The sequence below is a fragment of the Mobula birostris genome, chromosome 22 (genome assembly GCF_030028105.1).
Source record: "Mobula birostris isolate sMobBir1 chromosome 22, sMobBir1.hap1, whole genome shotgun sequence".
In the NCBI taxonomy this organism is placed as follows: Eukaryota; Metazoa; Chordata; class Chondrichthyes; order Myliobatiformes; family Myliobatidae; genus Mobula; species Mobula birostris.
The window spans coordinates 51045765-51072771 of NC_092391.1; the positions used below are offsets into that span (position 1 = coordinate 51045765).

General features: G+C 43.8%; 1 protein-coding gene across 1 annotated transcript in view; it reads left to right on the forward strand.

Moving 5' to 3' along the window:
* mcm7 (minichromosome maintenance complex component 7) overlaps positions 1-23729 on the forward strand; it is a 35046-nt gene extending 11317 nt beyond the window's left edge. Inside the window, exons 8-16 of the mRNA XM_072240719.1 lie at positions 7753-7867; positions 8025-8156; positions 8835-8918; positions 10170-10381; positions 13028-13209; positions 13787-13870; positions 13958-14126; positions 21523-21632; positions 23334-23729. Of these exons, the coding sequence (XP_072096820.1) occupies positions 7753-7867; positions 8025-8156; positions 8835-8918; positions 10170-10381; positions 13028-13209; positions 13787-13870; positions 13958-14126; positions 21523-21632; positions 23334-23541 (1296 nt within the window). The 3' untranslated portion in view covers positions 23542-23729. The remainder of the gene's footprint in view (positions 1-7752; positions 7868-8024; positions 8157-8834; positions 8919-10169; positions 10382-13027; positions 13210-13786; positions 13871-13957; positions 14127-21522; positions 21633-23333) is intronic.
* Positions 23730-27007: the final 3278 nt, after the last annotated feature.

Genomic DNA, 27007 nt, shown 5'->3' on the forward strand with positions numbered 1-27007 from the left:
GAATCCCCAGGGTCTGTCAGTGTGTTTCCTCAAGGCTAGTGCAAAAATTGTCACTCTAGCAGAGAGATATTTAAAACATACTTAGCCACAGGTGAGGTGCTGGAGGATTGGAGGGTAGCTAATGTTTTTTTGTTTAAGAAAGGCTCTAAAACATGGACCCCTGCTCTAAGAATAAGCTAGGCCAGTGAGCCGACATCAGTAGTGTGAAAGTTACTGGAAGGTATTCTAATGGATAGGATAGACGGGGACCAAACAGTGGTGGTCAGTGTGGCTTTGTGCGTGATAGGTCATGTCTAACAATTACCAGGAAAGTTGATGAAGGCAAAGCGGTGGGCATTGTCTACATGGACTTTCTTTTTTTTTAATTTTATTTTTATTTGGATAAGGAATTCACAAATATCATGTACTTTTTTCACACATATAACCTTTTCCATTTTTTTATATGTATAAAACTACAATTATTTATACATTCTTAAGTACACATTGAGATGATATAAAAGGAAAATAAACATTTAAATAGATAATTATGTACTGTGGTAAATCTAACCTATTAGGCTAAGTAATGGAATTAGTTGTTAAGAAAAATGGTAATAATAGTTTCCATATAACCCTTCTGGACCATTTCCACTGGTCCAAAATGTTGTATATAAACCTATGTATCAACCGTTGTAGGTGTTTATATCCTAATTTGTTCATGCTTGCTCCTGCCCGCAGACATAATTATCCAATCCCTATGTACTTATTTACTTAATTTTTTCATTTTTTTATCCCTTTCCCAAATCTTTCCCTTTACTTGTGTTAATTCTCTATTTTCCAAAAGAAAACAAAAAAAACAAACATTTAGACTAGGGGTGCTTACGTTAGCAATATTACTGTGTTGATGAGAAGAGCAGTATAAATCATTAGGAGAGTCATCTAAAGTCTGCTCGCATTGGGGTTATATACTCAATCCATTTATTCCAGATTTGATAAAATTTTTCTTTTTGAGTTCTCAGGGACTAAGTCAACTTTTCCATTTTAAATATTTCCAAGATAATTTCATACCAATCTTCTAATGTAGGTGGTATTGGATTTAGCCATTTTCTATTGATTGATTTCTTACTTGCCGCTAAGAGGGCCTGCAGCAACTTTATATCTTCCTTCTGTTCAAGAAACAATACATGCCCCAAATAGAGCGTCTCAAAGTTCAGAGGTATCTGGGACCTAAGTACCTTTACTAATGTTCTATGAATACCTTCCCAAAATAGACTTAATTTAGGGCAATCCCAAAAAATAGGAAAATGATTTGCCTCCTTGGAGCCGCACCTTCTCCAACACATCACATTTGTATCTTTATATTTTTCCTGATATGGGGTCTTGAAGTATCTTATAATGTTTTTCCAACAATGTTCTCTCCAAGTCAAAGAATTAGTCGAGGACCCTTGAAAGCTGCAGATTTTCCCCCAAGCCTCCTCTGAAAGTACCAACCCCGCTTCTTTCTCGCACTTCTCTTTAATATACAGTGTATTTACATTTTTAGCATGGGAGAGTGCATTATATAATCGAGAAACTGATTTACTAGGTATTGAACTGCAAGCCGAATTCAGAATCTTGAAAAATTCTAATTCTACTGTTGATAGGTCTGTATATCTACAACTCTGATTAACATAGTTTCATACTTGAAGGTACCTAAAAAAAAAAAGTCATTATGTTCTAGGCCATGTTTGTCCTGCAGGATTTGGAAACTTTGTAATACTCTTTTATCTATAAATGAGAGGTAGGTTGTAAGACCTTTCTTTATCCATAGCTCAAATCTTTTATCTCCTCTGTTGGGAAGGAATTCAGTATCATATGCACACCATCTAAAGAGTTTTAACATGTTATTAATTCCACATGAATTAACCACCTTCTGCCATACTTTTAATGTAAGATTTATCCAAGCGTTTTTAAATTTTTCCAACTGGGCCATCAATCCTTTGTCAGCTATTGAGGCCTGAAGAGGAAAACTGTCAACTAATCCAAATTCTATTTCCTTCCATCTAGCCTTATATTCCTTATTACACCAATATAACAGAGGGGTTATCTGTGAGGCATAAAAATAATTTCTCAGGCAAGGAAGAACCATACCTCCTCCTTCCTTCCTAACTGTAAGGTGTTATATCGAATTCTAGGTTTCTTTCCTTGCAAATGAAGCGGGAAATCCATTTGTCCCATTCCCTGAATTGATTATCATCCACCTCCACCGGTAAAGTACGGAAAAGATACAATAACCGAGGAAGAATATTCATTTTTATAGTATTTATCCTTGAATTTAAACTTAAAAAGGGGATAAGATTCCATCTATGCATATCTGCTTTTATCTCTGAGATTAGTGGCCCATAATTTACCTGTGACAGTGTTGAAAGATCCTTCGGCAGGGTTATTCCTAAATATTTTAATGATTTAGCTTCCCACTTAAGATCATATGTATCCTGCAATTTTTTGGATGGTGTATAATTTAGGGACATAACCTGCGTTTTCTTTACATTTATTTTATAACCTGATATTTTCCCAAAGTCATCCAACAGTGTAAACAATCCTATAAATGATTTTTCTGGTTCACTCAGATAGACCAAAACATCATCTGCGAATAACGCCACTTTCTGTTCAATCCCTGCCACCTTGATACCTTTTACGATTTCGCTCTGTCTTATTAGTTGGGCAAGCGGTTCAATATATAGCGCAAAAAGGAGAGGAGAAATTGGGCATCCCTGTCTAGTGCCTCTCTCTAAGATGAAGGAGTCAGAGAGGTCCCCATTTATCTTAATTCGGGCTGTAGGGCTGTCATATAGAGTCTGAATTACTTTAATAAACTTTTCTTGAAAGCCGAATCTTCCTAACACTCTGTGTAGGAATGCCCAACTAACCGAATCAAAAGCTTTCTCAGCGTCCAATCCTACTACCATTGTCTCTGTCTCGTTCTTATTAACCTGTTCTAATATGTGCAGAGTTCTCCTTATGTTGTCCTGTGTTTGTCTTTGTTGAATAAATCCAGTCTGGTCTAAGTGGATTAGGCCAGGTAAAAGCTTTTCCAATCTGTGCGCTAATATAGATGTAAATAGTTTGTAATCTAAATTAAGAACACTAATTGACCAATAATTGCCACATTCTAGTTTATCTTTACCCTCTTTAGGAATAACTGAAATAATCGCTTCTCTCCAGGAAGGTGGAGTTTCTCCTCTCTGCAAGATCCAATTAAAGGTGTTAAGTAGTAATGGGGCTAACTGTGTCTTCAGGGACTTGTACCACTCTGAGGTAAACCCATCAGAACCCGGGGACTTTCCAGCCTTTAACCTAGAGATGGCCACGTTCAGTTCTTTGACAGTTACTGGTTCTAATAAACTTTCATTTTGTAAATCTGTAAGTTTAGGTAGATCTAAAAAATTCAATACACTGTCTATATAGGGCTCATTGGGGGCCCGGGGTTGGGAGTACAGCTCTCGATAATATGTTTCAAAACTCTCTTGAATTTTCCCTATTGTACTCTCCACAAGCTTTGTCTTTGGATTCTTTATTTTATGAATTGTATTGTCTGCTTGCTGTTTTCGTAATTTATATGCTAATAATCTAGCTGATTTACCTCCTACTTCATAATTCTTTTGTCTCAGGTAAAGAAAATTTCTTTGACTTTCCAATGTATAAATATTGTCAATTTCACTTTGCAATTTCCTAATTTCCTGTTTTCGATTTGAATTACTTTTGGTGCTATCTACAACTTGAAGTTGTTTTAATTTTCCTTGAAGGTGTGCTAATTTTTGTGCATTGATTTTTTTCATGTGAGTGGTAATGGAAATAATTTTCCCTCTCAATACAGCTTTCAATGTATCCCATAAGATCACTGGTGATGTTTCTCCCGTGTCATTAAGGTCTAGATATTCTTTGATTTCTCCCCTTAATCTCTCCATTACTTTCGGGTCATTGAGTATATGTGAGTTTAGCCTCCATAGTGTTTTCTTCATTTTCCTTTCCAGGATTAGAGACATAGAGACTGGGCTATGATCCGACAGATCAATTGTTGCAATATTAGTTTTTTTATCCTGAGTCTATCTGTATTAAAGATAAAGAAATAGTCTATCCTTGAATAGGCTGAATGAGGGAAAGAGTAATATGTATAATCTTTACTAGTAGGGTGTAATTCCCTCCAGACATCTATAATTCCCAACTCCTCCATCAATGACTTCACTTTCCGAGTCAGAGGTTTATTCTGAGTAACTATTCTTGAAGAATCTAATATAGGATTTAATCTAATATTAAAATCCCCTCCACAAATTACTACCCCTTGAGAACTGACCATTAGGTCAAAAATGTGTCTATAAAATGACCATTCACAACCTGGAGGAGCATAAACATTCAGCAATGTTATTTCTGTACCTTCTCCCTGTGATTTTTACGAACCGTCCTTCTTTGTCTCTAGTCTCTGAAATATGTTCATAATTAAGAGTACTTGATATTAAAGTAGCTACCCCTCTTTTGTGACTCAATTTATATGATGAATAAAATACATGCTTAAAGCCCATTCTTTTTAGTTTTCCATGTTCAGATTGGCTCATACGTGTTTCCTGGAGGAAAGCTATTTGTGCCCTCTCTTTTTTCAATTTAGACATAATCTTATTTCTTTTGATTGGATTCAAAACCCCATTAACATTATAGGAAATTATTTTTACCAATTCAGTTTGCATTTTTCTCTAGTAGAAAAAAAAACCACTCTCCTTTTCTAACCAAACAGTAAGCAATCCCTTCTCAACAGTAAACCAAGACATATAACCACACCCTAGACATTTTTGAACGTGCAACATTTGAAAATTTTTCCCGACTTCCCACAGTGAGCCCTGAGCACCGACCCGCCTCAGTTCAGAGGGATAACCTCTATCTTCACCCTGTGTTAGAGGGCCCTCAGCAGTTTGAATAATCATAGAGAATTTTCTCCTATTTATGTCTCGACCATATTGCTGTCATTCAAGTTATTCCGTCTAGTTTATTTTCAGTTACCAGTTTTCATTTTATCTTTAAGTCCGATTTACTCTTTTCAGTCATTTCTCTTAATTAATCTGTGTTTTCTGTACATTCGCGTCTGAATATTTGCAGCTTTTTCTTGTAGTTTGACACTCTGGTTCGAGTGGAGCGTCCTCGCCCCACTAACTGCCACGACTTCTGCCGAATCCTCTCCAGTAGCGACTCCGGTTGGGTGATAACTTTAATAGGTAGTCCCCGGTCCGCCAGGTCCAATGTTGCCTCCTTCACCGTAGCATAAGTTTTTGTCCCTTCGTCGTAAAAGACTCTCAGCCGAGCTGGATACAGGGTCTGGAATCTGATGTTGTTTTCCTTCAGGACTCTCCGTGTTTCCGTATATTCCTTCCGTCTGGCAAGAATCCCCGGTGTGTAGTCATGGTCTAAACTGATTTTACAGTTGTTCCACATGAAACCTTTCTTTTGCCATGCCCGTTTAAGCACCTCTTCCTTCGTTCTGTAACTGAGAAATCTGACCAGAATCGATCTGGGCTGGGCGCCTGCTGGAGACTGTGGTGCCAACGCGCGGTGAACTCTTTCTATCTGTAGGTCTTTTGCGGCCGGTATATCAAGGTTCTCTCTAAGTAGCTTCTCCATGAAGGGAATCATCAATCCGGGTTTACCTTCAGTTCCTTCGGGAACTCCGTAAATCCTCACATTTTCCCTTCTCGAGCGGCCTTCTTGATCTATTAGTTTCCACTGGAGCTGGTCTTGCAGCTTCAGCATTTCTGCTATCACCTCCTCTGCGTTTTGTAGCTTCTCTTTAATTCCAACAATCCTCGCTTTGGCTTCATCTATCCGCGAGTTAGTTTTTACTATTTCTCCTTTAATATCTTCCAGCTGTTTGCTGTTATCTTGTCGGAACTCGCGAATCTCTCTGAGAATCAAGGACAGAATCACCGATTTCCCCCTCATTATCTCCATCCTGGCTTGCCGTGGGGGAGCTAGGCCCATTGCCTTGCTGCGTCTCTTTATGTTTATCAGCCTTCGGAACGGACTTTTTAATCTTGTTCTTAGACATCATCCTTGCCCCTTTTATTAATATAGTTATGCAATATTAAGTATTTGTCTAAATTCGATTATGGGGCAGTTTACCTTTTTTGTCGAGAGACCTTTTCCTTATGCCGCCATTCCCTTGATGACCCGGAAGTCCAGGTCCGTCTACATGGACTTTCATCGTCATTATGTGCCTTGTTGTATGACGTGGGGGATCATGGTCTATCCATGACCATAATTGTTCTTTTTACAGAAGTGATTTGCAATTGCCTCCTTCTGGACAGTGTCTTTACGAGTCGGGTGCCCCCAGCCATTCTCGATACGCTTCAGAGATTGTGTGCCTGGCATCAGTGGTCACATAACCAGAACCTGTGATATGTCCAGCTGCTCATACAACCATCCATCACCTTATCCCATGGCTCCATTTGACCCTGATTGGGTAGGTGCTATAATTTGCCCAAGGTTAACCTGCAGCCTAAAGGAGGGAAGGAGCACCTTCGCCTCCTATAGCAAAGATGTACCTCCACCCCACCATTCATATGGATTTTAATAAGGCATTTGGTAAGGTACCGCATGGGAGGTTGGTCAGGAAGGTTCAGTTGCTTGACGTTCAAGATGAGGTAGTAAATTGGATTAGACAGTGGCTTTGCAGGAGAAGCCAGAGTGTCTGTCTTGACAGGAGGCCTGTGAATAGTGGTATGCTCCAGGGATCGGTGCTGGGTCCGTTGTTATTTGCCGTATATCAACGATATGGATGATAATGTGGTAAATTATTAAGGGGGGAATGGTAGTATAGTGGTTAGCATAACGCTATGTGGAACCAGCTTCAATTCCTGCCACTGTCTGCATGGAATTTGTACCTTCACCCTGTGAGCATGTGGGTTTCCTCCGTGTGCTCCATTTTCTTCCCACAGTCCAAAGACTTACTGGTTGGTAGGTTAATTAATCATTGTAAATGATCCCATGATTAGGCTAGGGTTAAAATGGTTGTTGGGCGGCACGGCTCGAAGCAGCTATTCTGTGTTGCATCTCGTCAATAAATTCATAAAATTGGAGCAGCAGATTTGCAGGTGGCACCAAGATTGGAGATGTAGTGGACAGCGAGGAAGACTACCTTTTGGTCACCTACCTCCAGGAAGGTTGTAAATAAGATTGGAAGAGGACAGAGAAAATTTTCAAGGATGTCACCGGGATTTGAGGATCTGAGTTATAAGGAAAGATTGAATAAGTTAGGACTTTATTCCTTAGAATGTAGAAGACTGAGGGGAGATTTGATAGAAGTTTTCAAAATTATGAGGGGTATAGATAGGATAAATACAAGTAGGCTTTTTCCACAGATTGGGTGGGACTACAACTAGATGAAAAGCTTAATGGGAGCATGAGGGGGAACTTCTTCACTTAAGGTGCCAGCGCAAGTGGTGAGTGTGGAGCCAATTTCAACATTGAAGAGAAATTTAGATAGTGACATGAATGGGAAGGGGTATGGAGGCTATGATCCAGGTGAGATCAGTAGGATTAGTCAGATTAATAGTTTTTCACAGACTAGATAGACTGTAGGGCCTGTTTCGGTGCTTAGTGTTCTATGAATTTATTTTCCCTGAGACGCGGGAGTTGAGACTCAATGCTTTCAGGCCACATTTTCTGTCAGGGTGCTCAGCTCTGACGGCCAGGACTGGACGTATTGGTACAGTTGACTCGTGAGTCCAGACTAATCTCTTGCACTGATTTTAGGGTCTGCTCTCAGAGACGTACTTGGATGCTCACAGGATCAGTCAGATGAATAAATCTGAGGACGATGAGTTAGGGGCAGAGGAATTGAGCGAAGAGGAGCTGAGGCAAATCACAGGTAAATTGGTGAAGTGCTGAACATGTAACATTGAAGTGGTCTGTGTAGTACGTTCTCTCGGAGTGAGTTATGACTATCTGCAAGGAACAAGTTGGTGGGACCTTTGTGGGATGGGGAAGACCCCTTTGCTGCTAATGGTGATGTGGACTTTTTGCAGAGGATGACTTCTATGAGAAGTTGGCTGCCTCGATTGCCCCGGAGATCTATGGGCATGAGGATGTGAAGAAGGCACTGTTGCTGCTGCTTGTTGGAGGCGTGAATCAGTCTCCTAAAGGAATGAAGATCAGAGGTGAGAGCTGTGCCAAGGATGGTTTACTGTGTACTCCTGACTCTGTGACTCTTCCTTGTATACCCATCCTGACTGGAAGCCTATCTTTTGTAATAGGATGCATTCAAGTGTTCCTGTGGTGGGTGATGTTCCTTTTTGATGTTAGTGGAAGAAACCCTTATTGAACTGGGTGCCCCTATCCTCCCAATGGATAAGGGAACTAATTACTTCTGGATGGCTATTGTTAAAGAGCCAGTTACATCTAACTTGCTGATCAGCCGATGTCATTTAACTTTAACCCCTCTGTGATTGGGAAATGAATACCTTCTAAGCCAGTCTGGTCCCATTCTCCCAGTTGCTTGTGTTATTTTCAAGCACCTGTCGTAAGTTAATGATTGTGGGTAGAAATTTGACAGTAATTCTTTCAGATTAATCGTATTTTGCTCCACAAAATTCTCCATTGAGTTTCTTGCTACCTAGAGTTGTGTCTTCACCAAAGTCACAATCCTTTTACTGGAATTAGTGGGTTCTGGAATGGATGTCACAAGGTGGTGAACAATATCTGCCAGTCTCGTGCACAGTGAGCAGCAAACTTTACGTTTCCTTGTCTGGCCTTGATTCCACCGCATCCAGAGGTAATGTAACATCTCTCACTGAACATACTCATTTCAGTGGAATCTCCTCGCTCGTTATTTTTAGGAAACATCAACATCTGTCTGATGGGAGATCCAGGTGTGGCCAAGTCCCAACTGCTCTGCTACATTGACAGACTGGCACCAAGGAGTAAGTGCCCAGTCCTCACTTTCGTAGCTGAACTGTGTTGTGTCAATTTCAGGTGTGCCGGGTATTGTTCCTGATCACCAGTTGATATGGTAGGGGCATTCTTGCAGAAGGCTGGCTTTCTATAGAACGGTTCAGAGATTAGTACTGCTTAAATCTGAAGAGTTTGAATGGACCAGGTTTGTACTTTCGTGCTGAGTGTATTTAGAACATATAATAGTGCAGCCCAGGCCCTTTGAACCACTACATCTGCAATAAATGCGATGCCTTAGCTAATTCTCTTCTGTCTGCACGTGATCCATATCTTTTCTAACACTAGCCAGTGCTTCAGTCTAATTGCAATGGATGGCTCAGTGATGAGGAAGTGGTGAAAGGATAAGCCCTTTTGTTTGTTCTAGTTGGCAGAATCAAAAATAGTGGTGGTCTCTTTAATTGCCTAAATCTGATGCTGCTTCAGTTATGGGAAGCTTACGTTGGTGATAAGTTATAGATACACCACCACGACAGGCCCCTCAGCTCACCACGTACATGCCAATCCCATTGCCCATCTACACTTCCTATTCAGGCGCATTAGGTCACATTCCTTCTCTGCCATGTCTATTTAAATAGATGTCTAAATGCCTTTTAAATGAAATAATTGCATCTGATTCAACCAGCGCCTCTGGCATGGTGTTCCAGAGCTCAAACGCTCCTTCTGAAACAAAATGCCCTTTTAAATTTCCTTCCTCACCGTAAACCTACACCCTCTTGTTTTTGATATTCCTACAATGGGAAAACATTGTGACCATTTACCCTATCCCCCTCATTCTGATATGCTTCCAGGTTACCCCTTGGCCTCCTTCACTTCAATAAATAAAATCGTCCAACCCAGGCAGCACCCCAGTGGATATCCTCTATAGTGTCTCTGGTGCAATCACTTCTACAACCTGGTAACCAGAACTGTATCTAGTTTTCCAAGAGCACCCTGACCAGCATTTTGTAAAGTTGCAGGAGGAGAGTTAATGTTGTAATGGTCTTGAGTGGAACAAACTTTTGTGAGGCCTTGGTTGGGAACTACAGAGAAGACCATTAGTTTGGGCTGGGGAGTAGTTGGAGGGTTGCATGGGAGTGAAGTAAGCATTAAAGGGAGGTTAGATGCTGCTTAATGTGGTGGGATGATTAATGAGATTAGCAAAGTGTTTCCTTCACCAACTATTTGGTAGCCCAGCTCACCATGCATGTAACTCATTTGACATTGGTGTGTGCTGCCTGCAGGTCAGTACACCACAGGCCGGGGTTCTTCAGGTGTAGGCTTGACAGCTGCGGTTATGAAGGACACGGTCACTGGGGAGATGATCCTGGAAGGAGGAGCTCTAGTGCTGGCTGACCAGGGGATCTGCTGCATTGATGAGTTTGATAAGATGATGGACTCTGACAGGACTGCCATTCATGAAGTTATGGAGCAGCAGACCATCTCAATTGCTAAGGTAAGTATAATCAAGTAAGCTTCTGGAGTTGGGAGTGTGTTTTTTCCATTTTCAAAGTTATTGAGTTGAGTATAGATAAGGATCTCCCTCCTCATCATTTCTTGTCAAATAAATATTTCAGAGCTTCACCATTTCTCCATGATCAACCTGTCCAAATTTATGGTCACTCATGTCCTCTTCACTTATCTCTGCTGTTGCTGGCCTGCTTTCAAAGCTTCATTCAGAATCAGAATCGTGTTTATGATCACTGACTTGTATGATGTGAAATTTGTTCTGAGGCAACAGTACTGTGAAACATAAAAATAACTATTAAGTGGCGCAAAAAAGGAAGAACGAGGTCTTATTCATGTAATTGTGGACTGTTCTGAAATCCAAAGTCAGAGGGGAATAAGCTGTCCTGAAAACATTGAGTGTGGGTCTTCAGGTTCCTGGTCCCTGATGGTAGTAATGTGAAGAAGACGTGTCATGGATGATGAGGGTCTCTAGTGAGGGTATTCTTGAAGCATCTCCTTTTAAAGATGTTCTTGATCTTGTGCAAGTGATGGAACTGGCTTGATCTCTAATCTGGTGTATTGGGCTGTGATGCAATCCTCTGCCTGCCCCGTCAATACTCCTTCCCTATGACAGCTGCCCTGTACTGTTCTGTCTCCTCCCCGTGCCTCACTTCCAGTTGCTTGAGTATCTCGGGTTTGAAGGAGTCTGCTCTTAGTCGTTTTAAGAAGTCTCTATTGAGCATATGAATCTTTCAGACATACAATGGTACAGGTCAAGTCCTGGGAGATGGGATTAGTATGGATGGGTCCCCACTGCTTACCACTCGATGTGGTGGCTGATTGTCTTGTTCCCATACTGTCTGTCCCTCAAGATGTGCAGACCTGTAAAGCTGCCAGAGGTGGATCAATTAAACTGGACACTCTGTGACAAGCGAATGAAAGATGAGGGCAGTTTTCAGTCTGCTGTTTTGTAGGATGTGATAGTTTATATTGGGGCCATCCCTCACTTAACTCCACCATGGACGGTCCCAATCCTGTCTGCGAAAGGATGAGGGTTGGGAATGGGGCTAGCAACCTCATCCAGTTTTAAAAATGCAGTGCTACAGAAACACCAATAGAAACTCTAAAGACCTCATCCCTGGGAGATGAAAGATATATCAAGAAGATGGGCTATAGCTGGAGTAATGTGAAAGGCTGGCCTGAGGCAGAGGACTCCAGCGAGCTACTACACCCAGTGGGTGACGATAGCCTTCTGTGATTTCCATTTATCTGATCATCTAAGTCCTGGTCTTGTTTCTTTGTGAGCTCAGGTTGCTTCCCCTTCACAACAAATCCTGGAAAACTGAATGAAATTAATATCAAGAAAGCAACCACTTTTGAGTTCTGGAGTTAGGTTTTGGTACTGAGATGGCCAAAAATTGCAGTCAATTCATGTGAAATTCAGCAGGCCAGATGGCATCTATAGAAAAGAGTAAACAGTTGACGTTTTGGGCTGAGACTCTTCGCTGGTCCTGATGAAAGGTCTCAGCTTGAAACGTGAACTGTTTTTTCCATAGATTGTGCCTGGCTTCCAATATTCTGTGTGTGTTGCCTTGGATTTCCAGCATCTGCAGATTTTCTTGTTTGTGGATTATTTCTTGTTGCACTTGACTGCGTCCAGTGGAGAGTTTTCCCAAGCTGAGCAGTTTATTGGCATTTTGAGGTATTTAACTCAGTGAATTTGAGTACTTATACACAAAATATTTAAGTACAGAGGTGCTTGAACAGTAATTTAGTAGGTTTCTCTTAAAATGATTGTTAACTTTGAACTGAAGCTTGGGAAAGGATAGCTCATAATTGGGAAGGCTACTGAGGCTACAACCGGGTGATGAAACCCACTCGATTTCAATCATGAGTGTAGTTGGTGAGTTGTCCTGTGGTACAAACCTGGGGGCCACTTGGGCATGTTTTATCACGAGACTAAATAGAGACCAGGTCCACTGCCTGTGTGTTGTCAGTGCCTGTCATCACTTTGGATGCGGAGTGTAAACCTTCAGGTAATGTCAACAAGGCAGGGATGTTTAAGTTGGGAAGATAAAGTGGAGAGGAGGTTGGTAATGAGTCATTATTAAGACCATAAGATTAGGAGCAGAAATAACCCATTTGGCTCACTCGCCATTTGATCATGGCTGATCCAATTCTGCCCTCTGCCCTATTCTCCCCGTAACCCTTCATGCCCTGACCAGTCAAGAATCTGTCGACCTCTGCCTTAAATATACATGAAGACTCGACCTCCACAGCTGCCTGTAGCAAAGAATTCCACAGATTCACCACTCTCTGGCTAAGGAAATTCCTCCTCATCTCCGTTCTAAAAGGACCCCCTCTCTTCTGAGGCTGTCTCTTCTGGTCTTAGACTCTCCCACCATAGGAAACATCCTCTCCTCATCCACTCTATCAAGACCTTTCACCATTCAATTGGTTTGAAGATAACTGTGTAGGGATCTTTACACGGGTAAAAGAAGGTAATTGGGAAAGGGAATGGTGGCAGAATATTGACAACCAACATCTAAAAATCATTTTGGAATATATCCAGGTCCTTCATGTTGTCAGGGTGATTTTTGTTTTTATGTTGAACGCACTGCTCAAGGTGATCAGTTGTTGGATTTTATTTCAGGCTGGTATTATGACAACATTGAACGCCCGTTGTTCAATTCTAGCAGCAGCAAACCCTGCATATGGCCGATACAACCCCAAGAAATCAGTTGAACAGAACATCCAGCTCCCAGCGGCATTGCTGTCCCGATTTGACCTCCTGTGGCTTATTCAGGATAAACCCAACCGAGATAATGACCTGAGGTTTGTGTGTGGGCTCATGCAACATAGATGTGTGTAAGCGCAGAACCTCTAGAACGGAGGAGTTACACAGATAGGAATATCCTGTGGATAGATGCCAGCTGACTGACTTTACGTGGAACAGCAAAGGGGATATCGATAGTAAATGGTAGTGGAGGAGCAGAGGGAGTCAGAAACCTCCTCCTTAATGGGGAATGGCTTGGAGTGTGTTGTTCAAAATATATTTATGTTTAAATTTGGTCTTTAAGTTTGAAACAGAAATTGAACATCTGTACAACAGGATTTGGTTGGAATATTTTGTCCAGTTTTGGGAAGAATGCAAGGCAATGCCATGGCAAAAGATCTCAAGAGGACATAGCCTTGTTTTTGGGGGTAGAGGCATATGTTTTTTGTTATAACAGTGCAGTTTGAAGTTATTTGCAGAAGGCAAAGGTGAGGTCGTGTGTTGGGATATATGATTGCTGATCACTGGGCTCAGTAAAACCTGTGGTCTGGTCCAAGTTATCACTGGGGCTCCTGGAAAGTAGTGCCTGAGTTGTTGCATTAGTACTGTATTTAACGTGCTGTTATTAATTCTCAGGCTCGCCCAGCACATCACCTACGTACATCAGCACTGCAAGCAGCCACCCTCACAGTTCCAGCCACTGGACATGAAGCTCATGAGGTACCGTGTCCTTTGCAGCATTGGGTGAGTGTTGGCGGAAAGTGGGCAGAACATACATCACGTGTTTCTCTTCTCTCTCCGGTTTAGGCGTTACATCAATCTCTGTAAGAAGAAGGAGCCAATGATCCCTGAATCGTTGGCTGATTACATCACTGCTGCTTATGTGGAGATGAGGAAAGAGTCGAGAATCAACAAAGATACCACCTTTACCTCTGCCAGGACATTACTGTCAATTCTGCGTATCTCCATTGCCCTGGTGTGTACCTCTAAATACAGAGCTTCCCACTATCCCGACTCCCCTCCATTTCAAGTTTGACTGATGAATCATCTAGCTCTGGAAAAGATTCAAAGAGTCTCAGTTGTAAACATGTGGAAACTTGTGTACAGCTTGCCTGTTGCCCTCTCAGTTTCACCTGGCATTCACCAGACAAGCAGCTCCTCCACCTGTCCATGTTTTGGATCTTTGGCTTCTTATCACATAGGGCAAGAATAGGATGATTTGACAAAGTGTGCAGGGGGCAAGGTTTCAGATTTCAGGACTACTGGAATCCCTTTCCGGGGAAAGTATGTCCAGGTTACACCTGAAATCAAGGGGAACCAAGATCCTTGATGGGCATATTTGCTAGGGCTGTTGGGGAGGGTTTAAATTAATTTGCAAGGATGTGAAGTGTAGTGAAAGGGCAAAATTGCAAACAGTGGGATGTTAAAGTGTAACATGGGAGCAAAATCAAAAAGTGTGATGAAAACAGGATTGAAGGCGCTATATTTGAACGTATAGTATACGCAATGAGGTAGACGACTTGCAGCACAGCAGTCTGGAATGAGAGGAGCTGGGCAAAGCTGATTGGAAATGGCTACAAGCAAGGATGGCAGCAGAACACCAATGGCTGGAGTTTCTCGGTGCAATTCAGATTGCACAAGATAGACACACCCCAAAGATGAAGTATTCTAAAGGCAGGATGTTGCAACCGTGTCTAAGAGGTACTGCTATGTCAGACTTTACTTCCCCCCCCCATCAATTTTCAAGTTGAACTCAATCTTATTGTGATCACTGCCTCCTAATTCTTTTACCTCAAGCTCCCTAATTGCCCCAGTTCATTACATAACACCCAATCCAGTATGGCTGATTCCCTAGTAGGCTCAAAGACAAACTGCTCTAAAAAACCATCTTGTACGCATTCAACAAACTCGCTTTCTTGAGATCCATTACCAACCAGATTTTCCCAATCGACCTGCATTTTAAAATCTCCTATGACTATCAAGGCATTGCTCTTTTGACAAGCCTTTTCTATTTCCTGTTGTAATCTGTGATCCACATCCCAGCTGCTGTTGGGAGGCTTGTCATCAGGGTCCTTTTACCCTTGCAGTTTCTTAACTCAACCCACAAAGATTCAACATCTTCTGATTCTATGTCACATCTTTCTACTGATTTGATGCCTTTCTTTACCAGCAGAGCCGCTCCACCCCTTCTGCCTACCTTCCTATCCCCCCCAATACAACACGTAACCTTGGACATTCAGCTCCCAGCTACAACCATCCTTCAGCCGTGATTCAGTGATGGCCACAACATCATACCTGACAATCTGTAATAGTGCAACAAGATCTTCCTCCTTAGTCCTCATACTCTGTGCATTGAGATACAACACTTCAAGTTCTCTATTTGCAACCCTTTTTGATTCTGCATTCCTAATGCACTGATACTTGCCCTGCTAGGTGCAATTTTGTCCTATCAACTGCCTGCCCTTCCTGCTTTTTTACCATTTGTCCTATCCCGAGTCCCTTCACTCCGGTTTGTATTCCCCCCCCCCCCCCCCCCCCCGCAAAATTCATTTAAACAGTTCTAACAAATCTGCCGGCGAGAATATTTGTCCTCTCAGGTTCAGGTGCAACCTGTCACACCTCTTCCAGAAGAGATTCTAATGATCCAAGAACCTGAAGCTCTGCCCCCTGCATTAGCTTCTCAGCCATGCATTTATCTACCAAATCATCTTGTTTCTACCCTCACTGGTGCATGGCACAGGTAACAACGTAGAAATTACTACCCTGGAGGTCCTGCTTCTCAGCTTTCTGCCTAGCTGTCTAAATTCTCTCTTCAGACCTTTTTGCTTTTCCTTCCTGTGTCATTGGTACCAATATGCACCAAGATATCTAGCAGCTCTCCCTCCCCTCCAAAATACTGTGGACATGATTCAAGACATCCCTGACCCTGGCATCTGGGAGTCAACATACCATCTGGGTTTCACGTTCACAGAATCTCCTGTCTGTTCCTCTGACTATTGAGTCCCCTATCACTACTGCTCCCCTCTTTTCCTCCTTTTCCTGCTCCATGGACCCATGCTCAGTGCCAGGAACCTGGTCTCCCTAAGAGGTCATCCCCCACAATAGTATCCAAAATGGTACACTTGCTATTGAGGGAAATGGCCACAGGGGTGCTCTGCAATAATTGCCTATTCACATTTCCATTTCTCCTGACAGCTGCCCAGTTACCTGCTTCCTGCAACTCAGAGGTGATTACTTCCCTATAACTCTGATCGATTATCTTCTCACTTTCCTGGGCAAGACCTTGGTGAGGTGCTTAATTTGGAGTATTGTGTCCAGTTGTGGTCACCTACCTACAGGAAAGATGTAAATTAGATTGAAAGAGTGCAGTGAAAATTTCCAAGGATGTTGCTGGGACTTGAGGACCTGAGCTATATGAAGGGACTTTTATTCCTTAAAAAGTAGAAAATTGAGGGGAGATCTGACAGAGGTGTGCAAAATTGAGGGGTATAGATAGGAGAACTGCAGGCAGGGTTTTTCCAGTGAGGTTGGTTGATACTGCAACTAGAGGTCATGTATTAAAGCTGAAAGGTGAAATGCTTAAAGGGAAGATGAGGGGAAACTTCACTCAGTGGGTGGTGAGAGTGTGGAATGAGCTGCCGGCATATGTCAAATGTAGGGTTGATCTCAATATTGTAAGAGCAAATTGGATAGGTACATGGATTTGTAGAGCAATGGTCTGGATGCAGGGCGATGGGACTAATGTCTCAGCAAGAACTAGGTGGGCCGAATGGCCTGTTCCTGTGATGTAGTGTTCTATGAGCAATTAGGTAGTATCTGGGTGAATGCCTGAAATCAAGGAACCGAAAGCTGCATGCCAAACACTGGTAAATGGAATTAATATTGATACTATAGAGTTGTAGAAAACTGCTTACATTTACCTTATCTACACCCTTCATAGTACTGTATACCTCCATTAAATCTCTCATTCTCCTGTGCTTCAGGGAATGAAATTCCTAACATGTTCAACGTTTCCCTATAGTTCAGGTCCCCAAGTCTTTTGATCTTCTTAATATCTTTCCTGTAGGTAGGAGATCAGAACTGAACACAAACTTCCCCTCAATCTTCTAAGTTTGAAGTAATAAAGTCCTAACCTATTCAACCTTTCGCAGAGTCCTCCCACAGTGCAGCAGCTCGTACTTATCAGGATTAATCTATCTGCCCCGTTTTTACCCAGCTTACTTACAGTGCTACACCATAGTCTATGAATATTCTGTCAAGAACATCAATTTTTTTTCCAAGTCAGTTGCAAACTTATGAACATATGTCCCATGTTCATAATCAGATCTTTATTTATAACAGTATATGTTACAGCACGGGTCGACAGGGTCTCTTTAAAGGTACTGAAGGAGTTAACAGGAACCAAATCGAGAATAAGAAAGTTTCACACTAAAGATAAGGGCAGGGCACTTGGGTGTATAAACATCAGTGGTTATCATGGACCCAGACTGCCCGTACCAGTGTTAGTTCCGAAAACCAGACACTGTACTTGGACTGTCACTGTTAGTTGAGTCCTGGCTCTGTGGCTGATATGATCCAAGAGGTTGGAAGACTGGACAGCCACCTCTGTGGGCTGTGCCAGTGCTAAAGTGCTGACAGTGCAGATAGTAAGGCAGTACCTACTGCACTGTGGGCATTTGTAGCACCACGCAGCCAATTCCTGCACGGGTGGCAATCGCTTGGCTGCCTGCTTTCAGTGGTTTTGTTTGTTTTCCTGTCTCCGCCTCGGCAATTCACCAGCCCTGCTCCTGAGCTTCTCCTGGACGATGGTTTGCAGCCTCCTGAGCTGTTGTCAACATTTCACTCACTAGCTACAGAACTTTGTGGCAGAGCCCAGGTACGACAGGTCTGTGGCTGGTGGTGTTGCAGTTTCTGGCATGGTAACCTGCAGCCAGCTTCTGACCCTCAGCACTCTGCCTGTGTAACTATCTACTAGTGGGTGTGACCGCTGTGGTTCTGTTGCAGCTTCTGAGGTGGATTTCTGGATGTCCATCTTTCTGATGGTGTGCTTTCCCATTGTTTGTGTTGCTGTGTACATGACATTGTGTCTTGCTGAGTGCACGTGATTGATAGCTTCTGCTGCTGAGGGGGGGGATAGGGAAAGGGCATCTGGAGTGGCCTGAGCTTGCATGCTGACTGGTGGGTGATGATTGCGTCTCTTCGGGCACTTTGAGCCATACTCACGTGCTGTACCCACCTCGTGATCACAAAATTACAAATGGTTCTTTCTGGTGGGAGGGCTGATGGTACTGTAGGGTTTGCTTCCTGGAGTTCCAAAGTGCTGTTAGTGCAGGTAGTACTGCTCAAATCTACTGCAGTATAAGCACTTCCAGAACTCCAGGGGCAAGGGCAACACGCTAGAGCAACCCTCCTGGCGGCATGTACAAGGCACACAGCCGTAATTGCCCAGTCTGGATGAAAACCAAAGGACGATGGCAACGGTTAAGTTGGAAACTGACTGGTGTGCAGTGAGGCACTGTGAAACTTGTCTGCTGGACATCTCCCCATTGACAGGGATTGTTGGGGTCAACTGTGCCATGATTCTTCACGAGGGGCCGAGTAGTTCACTTCCACAGTAGAGCTGGAAAGGGCTTGGACCTAGGTCCATGTGTGATTGGAGGTGGAGATCCTGGGACCAACTGTGCTCCGTGCACTTGGTCCAAAGAGGCATCAAAGGGCTACGTTGTAGCCCTGGTGGGCAGCGGCTTGTACTGGCACGCTTCATGGGTGCAGAGGCAGGTGCATGGAGGAGGAGTTGGTTTAAGCTGAGCTGTAGGTATGCTGGGTGTATACCATCGCATTACTATTATTTTACCCTTTATTTTTATTTTGACCCAACTACTCAGTTGCTATCCCATCACAGGCTGGGTTACCAGAAGCGGTTGTAGTCAATTCCTCGTGCCTTCTATGTGGCTATTGTGGCAATTGCTATTCCTGGGCGTGGCACATCTGCCCTGGATTTGCTGCAAAGTGTCTTGTGGCTTCGCATGGGGCTACAGTGTGCTTTGCAGTATTGCACTGTCTGTCCTGCTGTGCAAACTCATGCAAAACTGATAGTGGCTCTGGCTGGTTCTGTGGCTATTTATTATCCAGGAATAGAATCCTTCTCTGCTTCACCTTGCCTCTTGCTTCCACGTTGTAACCTTGCACGTTATGGCATTGGGAGGGAGTTGCAGGACTGCTCTGACTTGGCACTGGTTGATCTTAAGTGGGATCTGAAGACGTACGGACATGGGTTTAGGTCACATCATCCACTTATCTCACTGAGCTCTTTCCCATTTCAGTGATCTCTTCCTGTGCAACAGCACTGAGTGAATTGGCTGGATGGTTAGTGCAGGAACTGGGGGGAGGATGTGGGGCAGCACCGGGTACAGCTGGGCTTGCCATATGTGCTGTGCTCTGTCATTCACCCTTTCTCATGTGCCCCCGAGCACTACCACCAAACTGTCCTCATCACGGATGAGGAAACTGCCTTTGGATCTGTAAACACTTCTGTTCATGGAGATACAGCGCAGAAGCAAGCGCTTTGGCCTATTGAAGTAACTCATTGCCGATAATAAAACAAAATAAAATAAGTGGGCCCAGAACATACACACTCTTATGACTCAAACATTCTTTTTTTATTTTACGTGCACGAGGAGTACAGCACGGACCCCGACCACCCACACTGTTCTGAAACCTGAACAGAAAACTGCTCCTTTTTATATAGAATTGGCTTATCAGTTACAGATACTGATTATTGCAAACTTGCCTGCCAAATCTGTTAGAATTTGTTTCTAGGATTCCCTGAAGATTAGATTGAGTTACTAGTGAGGCAGGCAAATGCAGTGTTAGCATTCATTTTGAGAGCATTAGAATATAAAAGCAAGAATATAATGCTGAGCCTTTATGAGGTGCTGGTCGTACCCCACATTTGGAGTATTGTGAGCAGTTTTGGGTCCCATATGTAAGGACGGATGTATTGGGATTGGAGAGGTTTTCAAGAATGTTCCTAGGAGTTTTATAAGTATGATCCTAGGAATTAAAGGTTTAATGAATGAGGAGTATTTGATGGATTTGGGTCTGTACTCACTGGAGTTTAGAAGAATGAGGGTGGGGGGGGAATCTCACTGAAAACTTGCCAAGTATTGAAAAGCCTGGATATTCCGAGTCGACATGGAAAGGATGATTTCCATAGTGGGAGAGTCGAGGACCAGAGAGCACAGCCTCAGAATAGAAGGATGTTCCTTTAGAACAGAGATGAAGACAAATTTCTTTAGCTTGAGGATGGTGAATCTGGCATTCATTGGCACAGACTGCTGTGGAGGTCAAGTCATTGGGTATATTTAAAGCTGATCGTTTCTTGATTAGTAAGGGTGTTAAAGTTGACAGGGAGAAGGCAAGTGAATGTTCAGAGGTAAAATAAATTAGCCATGATCAAATGAGAGAGGGGATTCTATGTTTTATGGTCTTATGATTATTGTTGGCTAGCCTAGATTTCCCAGGCTGAGTTTGTGTGCTATTTAAGCACTGGGGAGTGTGCTTTGTCAAAGTAGGACCACGAGCTGAACATAGGTAGTTCTGCTAAATGTGAGAATTACCTGGTCTTTGGCCTGAGCTCCCACCCCAGCCTGTTGTCCTGCAGCCCATCTTTCAGAGTGGTCAGTGTTGGGAGGTGGAGACTTGGGCAATTGCTGGGTATCCCAGGGGCATTGCACTTGTCTCTGTCTGACAGTGCTGGCGTGAGACTGCAGCGAGCCCCTGGAGGTTTATTCTAGTACCACAACAGGCACTCCAGAGCTTGTGGCTAGATTGCCATGGTCCTATTTGTAGGAAGCATGTGGATCCCACTCTATCAGTGCTGCCATTTCAGAGGGATTACTGGACTGCTGTTTTGTGGCTACTGCTGTTTAGAGATGGTTGAATGTGTGGCATAATGTTGATCAAAGAGGATTTGCTTGAGATCTCTGAGACGATGCACTATAGTGCCTGGCAAAACAATCAGCTGGTTGGGATTATCCTGTTAATACAGAACTCGTGGGCTCTCTTACTTTCCCTCTTCTGCATGACGAAACATTCCATGGATTCATGCCCAGAACATGGAGAGCTGGAACTGGAGGACGAGATCTCTGCAGGCGGGAAGAGGGTTTACTTGTATGGCCACTGTGGGGCTCAATTACCCTCTCCTGATGCAGCTCCTTCCACTTCTCTCCTCTAGTGCCTTCTCCTGAGCTGCTCTGTCTTTGCAGTCCTCCTCCTGCCTGTTCCTGATCACCTTTCACTCCTGAATCTCCCCTGGTTCCAAGCTCTTGCTCTCTTGTGATCTGGTGCTGATGGTGTTCCTGTCTTCAAAGGCTCGGCTTCGCATGGTTGACAGTGTGGAGAAGGAAGATGTGAACGAAGCGATGAGGCTGATGGAGATGTCCAAGGACTCTCTACTTGGAGACCGTGATCAAGCCACTAGGTGAGAATTGCACCTGTCATTGAGTCTCTGCTCGTGATCTCTTCCTGCCTTCTGCTCCCACCAGCCCTTGTGTTTATCTTGTTCTGTGGGCTCCTCATCTGGTTCCATATTTTTGGGATCAGCTCTTGCATGTGTGTATAATTTTTTTTAAAGTATTCAGCCCCAAGATTGGGTGACTATGGGGTTGGGCACATATCGTCACAAGAGGTTCTGGAGATGCTGGAAATCTTGAACAACTCACACAAAATGCTGGAGGAACTTGGCAGGTCAGGCAGCATTTATGGAAGGGAATAAACCATAGGTGCTGACTGACCTGAGTTTCTCCAGCATTTTGTGTGTGTGCCCAGGCCCAGTCTGATTCTTGAGTCATAGATTCTTTTAGCATGGTCCTTTAGCCCAACTCATCCCTGCTGACTTAGCCTAGTGCTCATGTTTGGCCCATAGCCCTCTTAACCTATCCCTGTATTTACCTAGATGGTTGGTAAACATTGCTAAAGTGCCTGCCTCAACCATTATTTCTGGCAGCTCATTCTAAATAAGTGTAGCTCCCCTGGCCAACCTCAGGGTTGCTCGGCTCGCTGTCGTCTAGGGAAACAGCCCTCGGCCCCACCGAACTGGGTAATAGTTTGTGTGGATGCTGTGTGATGTACCCCACCCCGCCCAAATAACAGACAATACACCAGATACGATTAAATGATTTACAGTTTGTAGATATTACTGGAACTATATAATTAATAAAGAATAAAATATAAAAGGAAAATCAAAGGCGCCACACTTATCAAAGTTCAATCTCTTCGTGCACAAAAAGTTGGAGCTCAATCAATTCCTGATGACCACCCAGATCCTGTCGGCTCACGGCTCGGGACCACCGGAAGTGATCGACCGGAGCCTTTCCGCACGTCCGCCGTCCTCCCCATCTCCCCTCCTCGCTGAACGCCCTGCTCGGGGTCCCACCCCGTTAGCGGACCTCACAGCACCTGGTCCATTCTCTGTCCCTCTCTCCCACCTTCTGCCCCAAAACCCCGTGCGTACAGTATCTCCGAAGACATAACAACTATCCCAGTTGGTTCATTCGTCCTCATATCAATAGATAATACAAAACAAACCGCTAGCGGGAAGGACTTTCTCAGCATTTAACATAACAAAGATGCCATTTTAATTAGCCTCTGCAGTAACATAAAAGACGAAACCCCCTTACATAAGCACCATCCTTTCTGTGAAGAAGCTGCCTCGATGTCCTCCTTAAATCTCTCACCTCTCATCTTAGACCTGTGCTCCACACACAGAATGCTGGAGGAACTCAGCAGGCCAGGCAATATCTATGGAAAAGAGTAAACAGTCGATGTTTCTGGCCAAGACCCATCATCAGGACTACCTGGCCAACTGAGTTCTTCCAGCATTTTGTGTGCGCTGCTTGGATTTCCTGCATCTGATGATTTTCTCTTGTTTGTGATTAAACTTGTGCCCTTTTTTTTCCACGCTTCCTAGGAAGTGTGTTTTTATCCTGTATGTGTTCCTCATGATTTCCTCATGAGGGGTAAATTGGCTCTGTGCCCCAGCATGTGCTCCCTGCTCTTTCTGGATACTCAGATATAAGGGAGGTTCATGGGTGTTGGTCGGGTTGACCCTTGTCTGAGCCTGCTTTTTGCATTGTTCCTTGTTCCTTGTCCAATGTGATTGACACAGATTGTGTGGTTTCAGAGCCCAGCGGCCAGCAGATGTAATCTTTGCCATGATTCGGGAGATGGTTGCAGATACCACAGTGCGTACTGTTAAGTACTCTGAGGCAGAGCAAAGGTGCATCTCGAAGGGATTCACACCGGCACAGGTAGAAGCTGCACTGGAGGAATACGAGGAACTCAATATTTGGCAAGTGAATCAAGCCCGAACTAAGATCACCTTTGTTTGAGCAAAGTTCCAGTGACACTGGGTGGAGACTGACGCTGTTTTAGATTGGCCTCGCTTGGCTTGGCAGCTATTCTGTGCTTGAGCTCTTGCCACCGGCAGTCCAATCAGAGGACTGTATTCTTGCTTATTTTTGTTGGGTAGGGGAGATGAATTGAAGAAATTGGTTAATAAAAACTCTTTGTAACTTTTTCTTTGGTATTTATTTCTTTGACATGACTGACGTACTCTACAAAAGTTGTCATCCTGCTGACAGAAATTTTAGGTCAAGTTATCCAGTTTTGAGATGAGGCTGTGGTAGGAAGTTCCGAGTCTCCCTCTGCAGTGGTGCAGCAAGAGGGAGATTTCAGGGATGGTGCACTTGGCCTCAGTGTGCTCCGGAATTACAAAGCCCTTGTCCCATTCTGAACACTCCTCCAGTCAGACTTGTCGTAGATCTGGGAGCTGCTGCTGTTGGTGGGATGCTGCATATTTTCTTAAAATGATCCTTGTGTAATGTTCACCCACTCATCTCTTCCAGTTTCACAGTGAGTAATAGCATTTTGTGTGTGCTGCTTGGATGTTTTTGGGAGTCCAGTGTCAGGCATACATACATGGCGTGCTCACAGGATCTGGGTGAGTGTAATTGGGAGCTGACCTCTCAGGGTGTAGCCCTGGGGAAGGGCGCTGATGTCAGTTGGGTTATCCCACTATGGATCAGCAGGATTTTACAGAGACACAGTGGGCAGGCAGAAGTCACTGCTGATAGAGGAAGCCAGTAGCTGTAACCTGGCTGTGTTGTTCTGGTTCCTACCTTACCCTTGGAGTAAGTTTCCTGCTGGAGTGGAGTGAACCTACCAGTCCCTTCCTGAACCAAGGACGTCTCAGACTCGATCGCTGACGGCAGTACATAGGTTCTGCATAAGTCCGTGATTTGGAGAGCAAGCTCAAGTCATCGGCTTGTTTACTGAAGTGAAGAGGACGAGCCTTGCATTCGACATTCACAGCACAACAGGTAGCTTTCCATTTACCACTTGCCAGCTTGCGTACATAAGCTTGCTTGGGGTCTTGGCCTTATCTCCCAATGGGTTGGTTACTCAGTTAAAATCATGCAACATGTAAATATCTGACAGTCCAAACTAACATCAGGCACCAAGTAATCCCATTTCCTAGTGATCTCCCAGTGGCCACACATTTTAATTCCACATCCCATTCCCATTCTGACATGTCTATCCACGGCCTCCTCTACTGTCAAGATGAAGCCACATTCAGGTTGGAGGAACAACATCTTATATTCCGTCTGGGTAGCCTCCAACCTGATGGCATGAACATTGACTTCTCAAACTTCCACTAATGCCCCACCTCCCCCTCATACCCCATCGGTTATTTATATACACACATTCTTTCCCTCTGTCCCTCTCACTAGACCCCTTGCCCATCCTCTTGGCTTTCCCCCCTCCCCCTTTTCTCCCTGGGCCTCCTGTCCCATGATCCTCTCATATCCCTTTTGCCAATCACCTGTCCAGCTCTTGGCTCCATCCCTCCCCCTCCCGTCTTTTCCTATCATTTTGGATCTCCCCCTCCCCCTCCCACTTTCAAATCTCTTACTCACTCTTCCTTCAGTTAGTCCTGACGGAAGGTCTCGGCCTGAAACGTCACCTGTACCTCTTCCTAGAGATGCTGCCTGGCCTGCTGCGTTCACCAGTGTGTGTTGCTTGAAATTCCAGCATCTACAGATTTCCTAGTGTTTGCGTTTTTAAAATCCCTTTTCCTGTTGCCTCCATGGCTTCACTTCTGCCACACAGAGAAAGTTAACCTACCAATCTTTGTGATGTGGGAGGAAACCAGCACCAGAGGGGAGCCCCCACTGTTTCAGGGAGAACGTGAAGACTCCCAAGCGGACAGCGCCAACTTTTCTACCACTGTCCGAGAAACAGGCTGTTGAAGTGGCTGGGTGTGATGCTGCGGAATCCATGTCTGGAGGTCTCAGAAATTAGTGGTGCTTCTGGAAGGGGGGATTTGTTGTTCCCAAATGTTCCTTTGGTGTGGATTGGAAAGTCTTGATGCCAATTCATGACCAGTGTTTTCTCCATGGTTTTATGCTTCCTTTGGCCTGATCAGGTGTCGTACTGGGCTTACACCTCCATATGCTTTTCTTTGGCATTGTTTTCCCGATCAGAATCACGGTCATTATCACAGACTCTGTAGTGAAATCTGTGTCAGCAAGTCACAGAACATTACCACAAATTAAAATAAATGGTGTGAACGGAGTAACAAGGAAGTGTTCCAACGTGGCCATTCAGAAATCTGGGAGAGGGGAAGATCTTGCACCCTCCTTTGGAGTTGTCCCGAAAACCTCCATTGTTAGTGTTTTGAACTAATGCCCATTGCATTACGGAGTAATTGCAATTTTCAGAGTCTATTATTGAGTTTGGGGGCCTATCTAATGTATCAGAACACCAGGGCTAACTAGATGAACATTAGACAGGACGCATTACCCAAAGAGTTGAACATTCCTCGGTTACTGTGAATGTCCCCATCTCATATTGGTGCCATGCTTGAATAAATGGGCAGTTGTTCTGGCACAGAGCAGTGATCCGGGTCCTTCCACAGGGATAGGTTAGTGTTACATAGAAATAGTTCAGGATCTGTATCATTAACAGACCAGAGAGGGCCTCTCTGTGGGTTGCTGCAAGAAGCAGCAGAGGACCAGGGTGGCAAAGAAATCTCTTGCCAAACGTTGTGATGTAATCCCATTACAGTGAACGATCAATTAACCGGGAATGAAGGGAAATCGTGAAAGGATTGGCCATTGGTTATAAGATCAAAGGCCTGCCAGCATGTCCAGCAGTGGTCTGAATGAAGCCAGCTGTATGGTGGATTTGCTCATGTCATTATGTATTGAGGTAGATCGTTGACGGTTACAGAGCCTGAATCAATAGTATGGCTGAGGGAACAAATGAGGGTTTTCAACATCTGATTGCACAAATCTCAGTGGGAATGTGACTGGTGTCTTTGAAAGAACAGCGACAGGGCATAAAGCTTGGTATGCTGTGAGAATAGCAGGAATGCTGAGGTCTTTAAATATCGATAGACTGCAATGTTGATATTCAAAGGAGCCTGATTACCTTGTGCATGAGTTGACAAATATTAATAAGCAGGATGCAGTTAGATTTGAAAACAAGAATAAATGTCTTTTACAATTATATAGGGTGAAGTAGGGCAACAGTGTATGTCTATGGAAATATATTCTTGCTGTAGAATGTGGAGTAAAGATCAACAGGTGGTGAATCTTGTACCAGGAAACGTTGCATAGACTGGACTATCAGAGTAAATCTTTGAAACTTGCACCGTTCTTACAGAGCTTGACAGGCTGAATGCAGGGGTCTAGAACCAGGTGTAGGGCATTGATGCAGTGAATCGTTACATCTCTACTCCATTGGCTTGTGAAGACTGTGACAGTAATGTATTTCAAATGGGGATGAATGAAT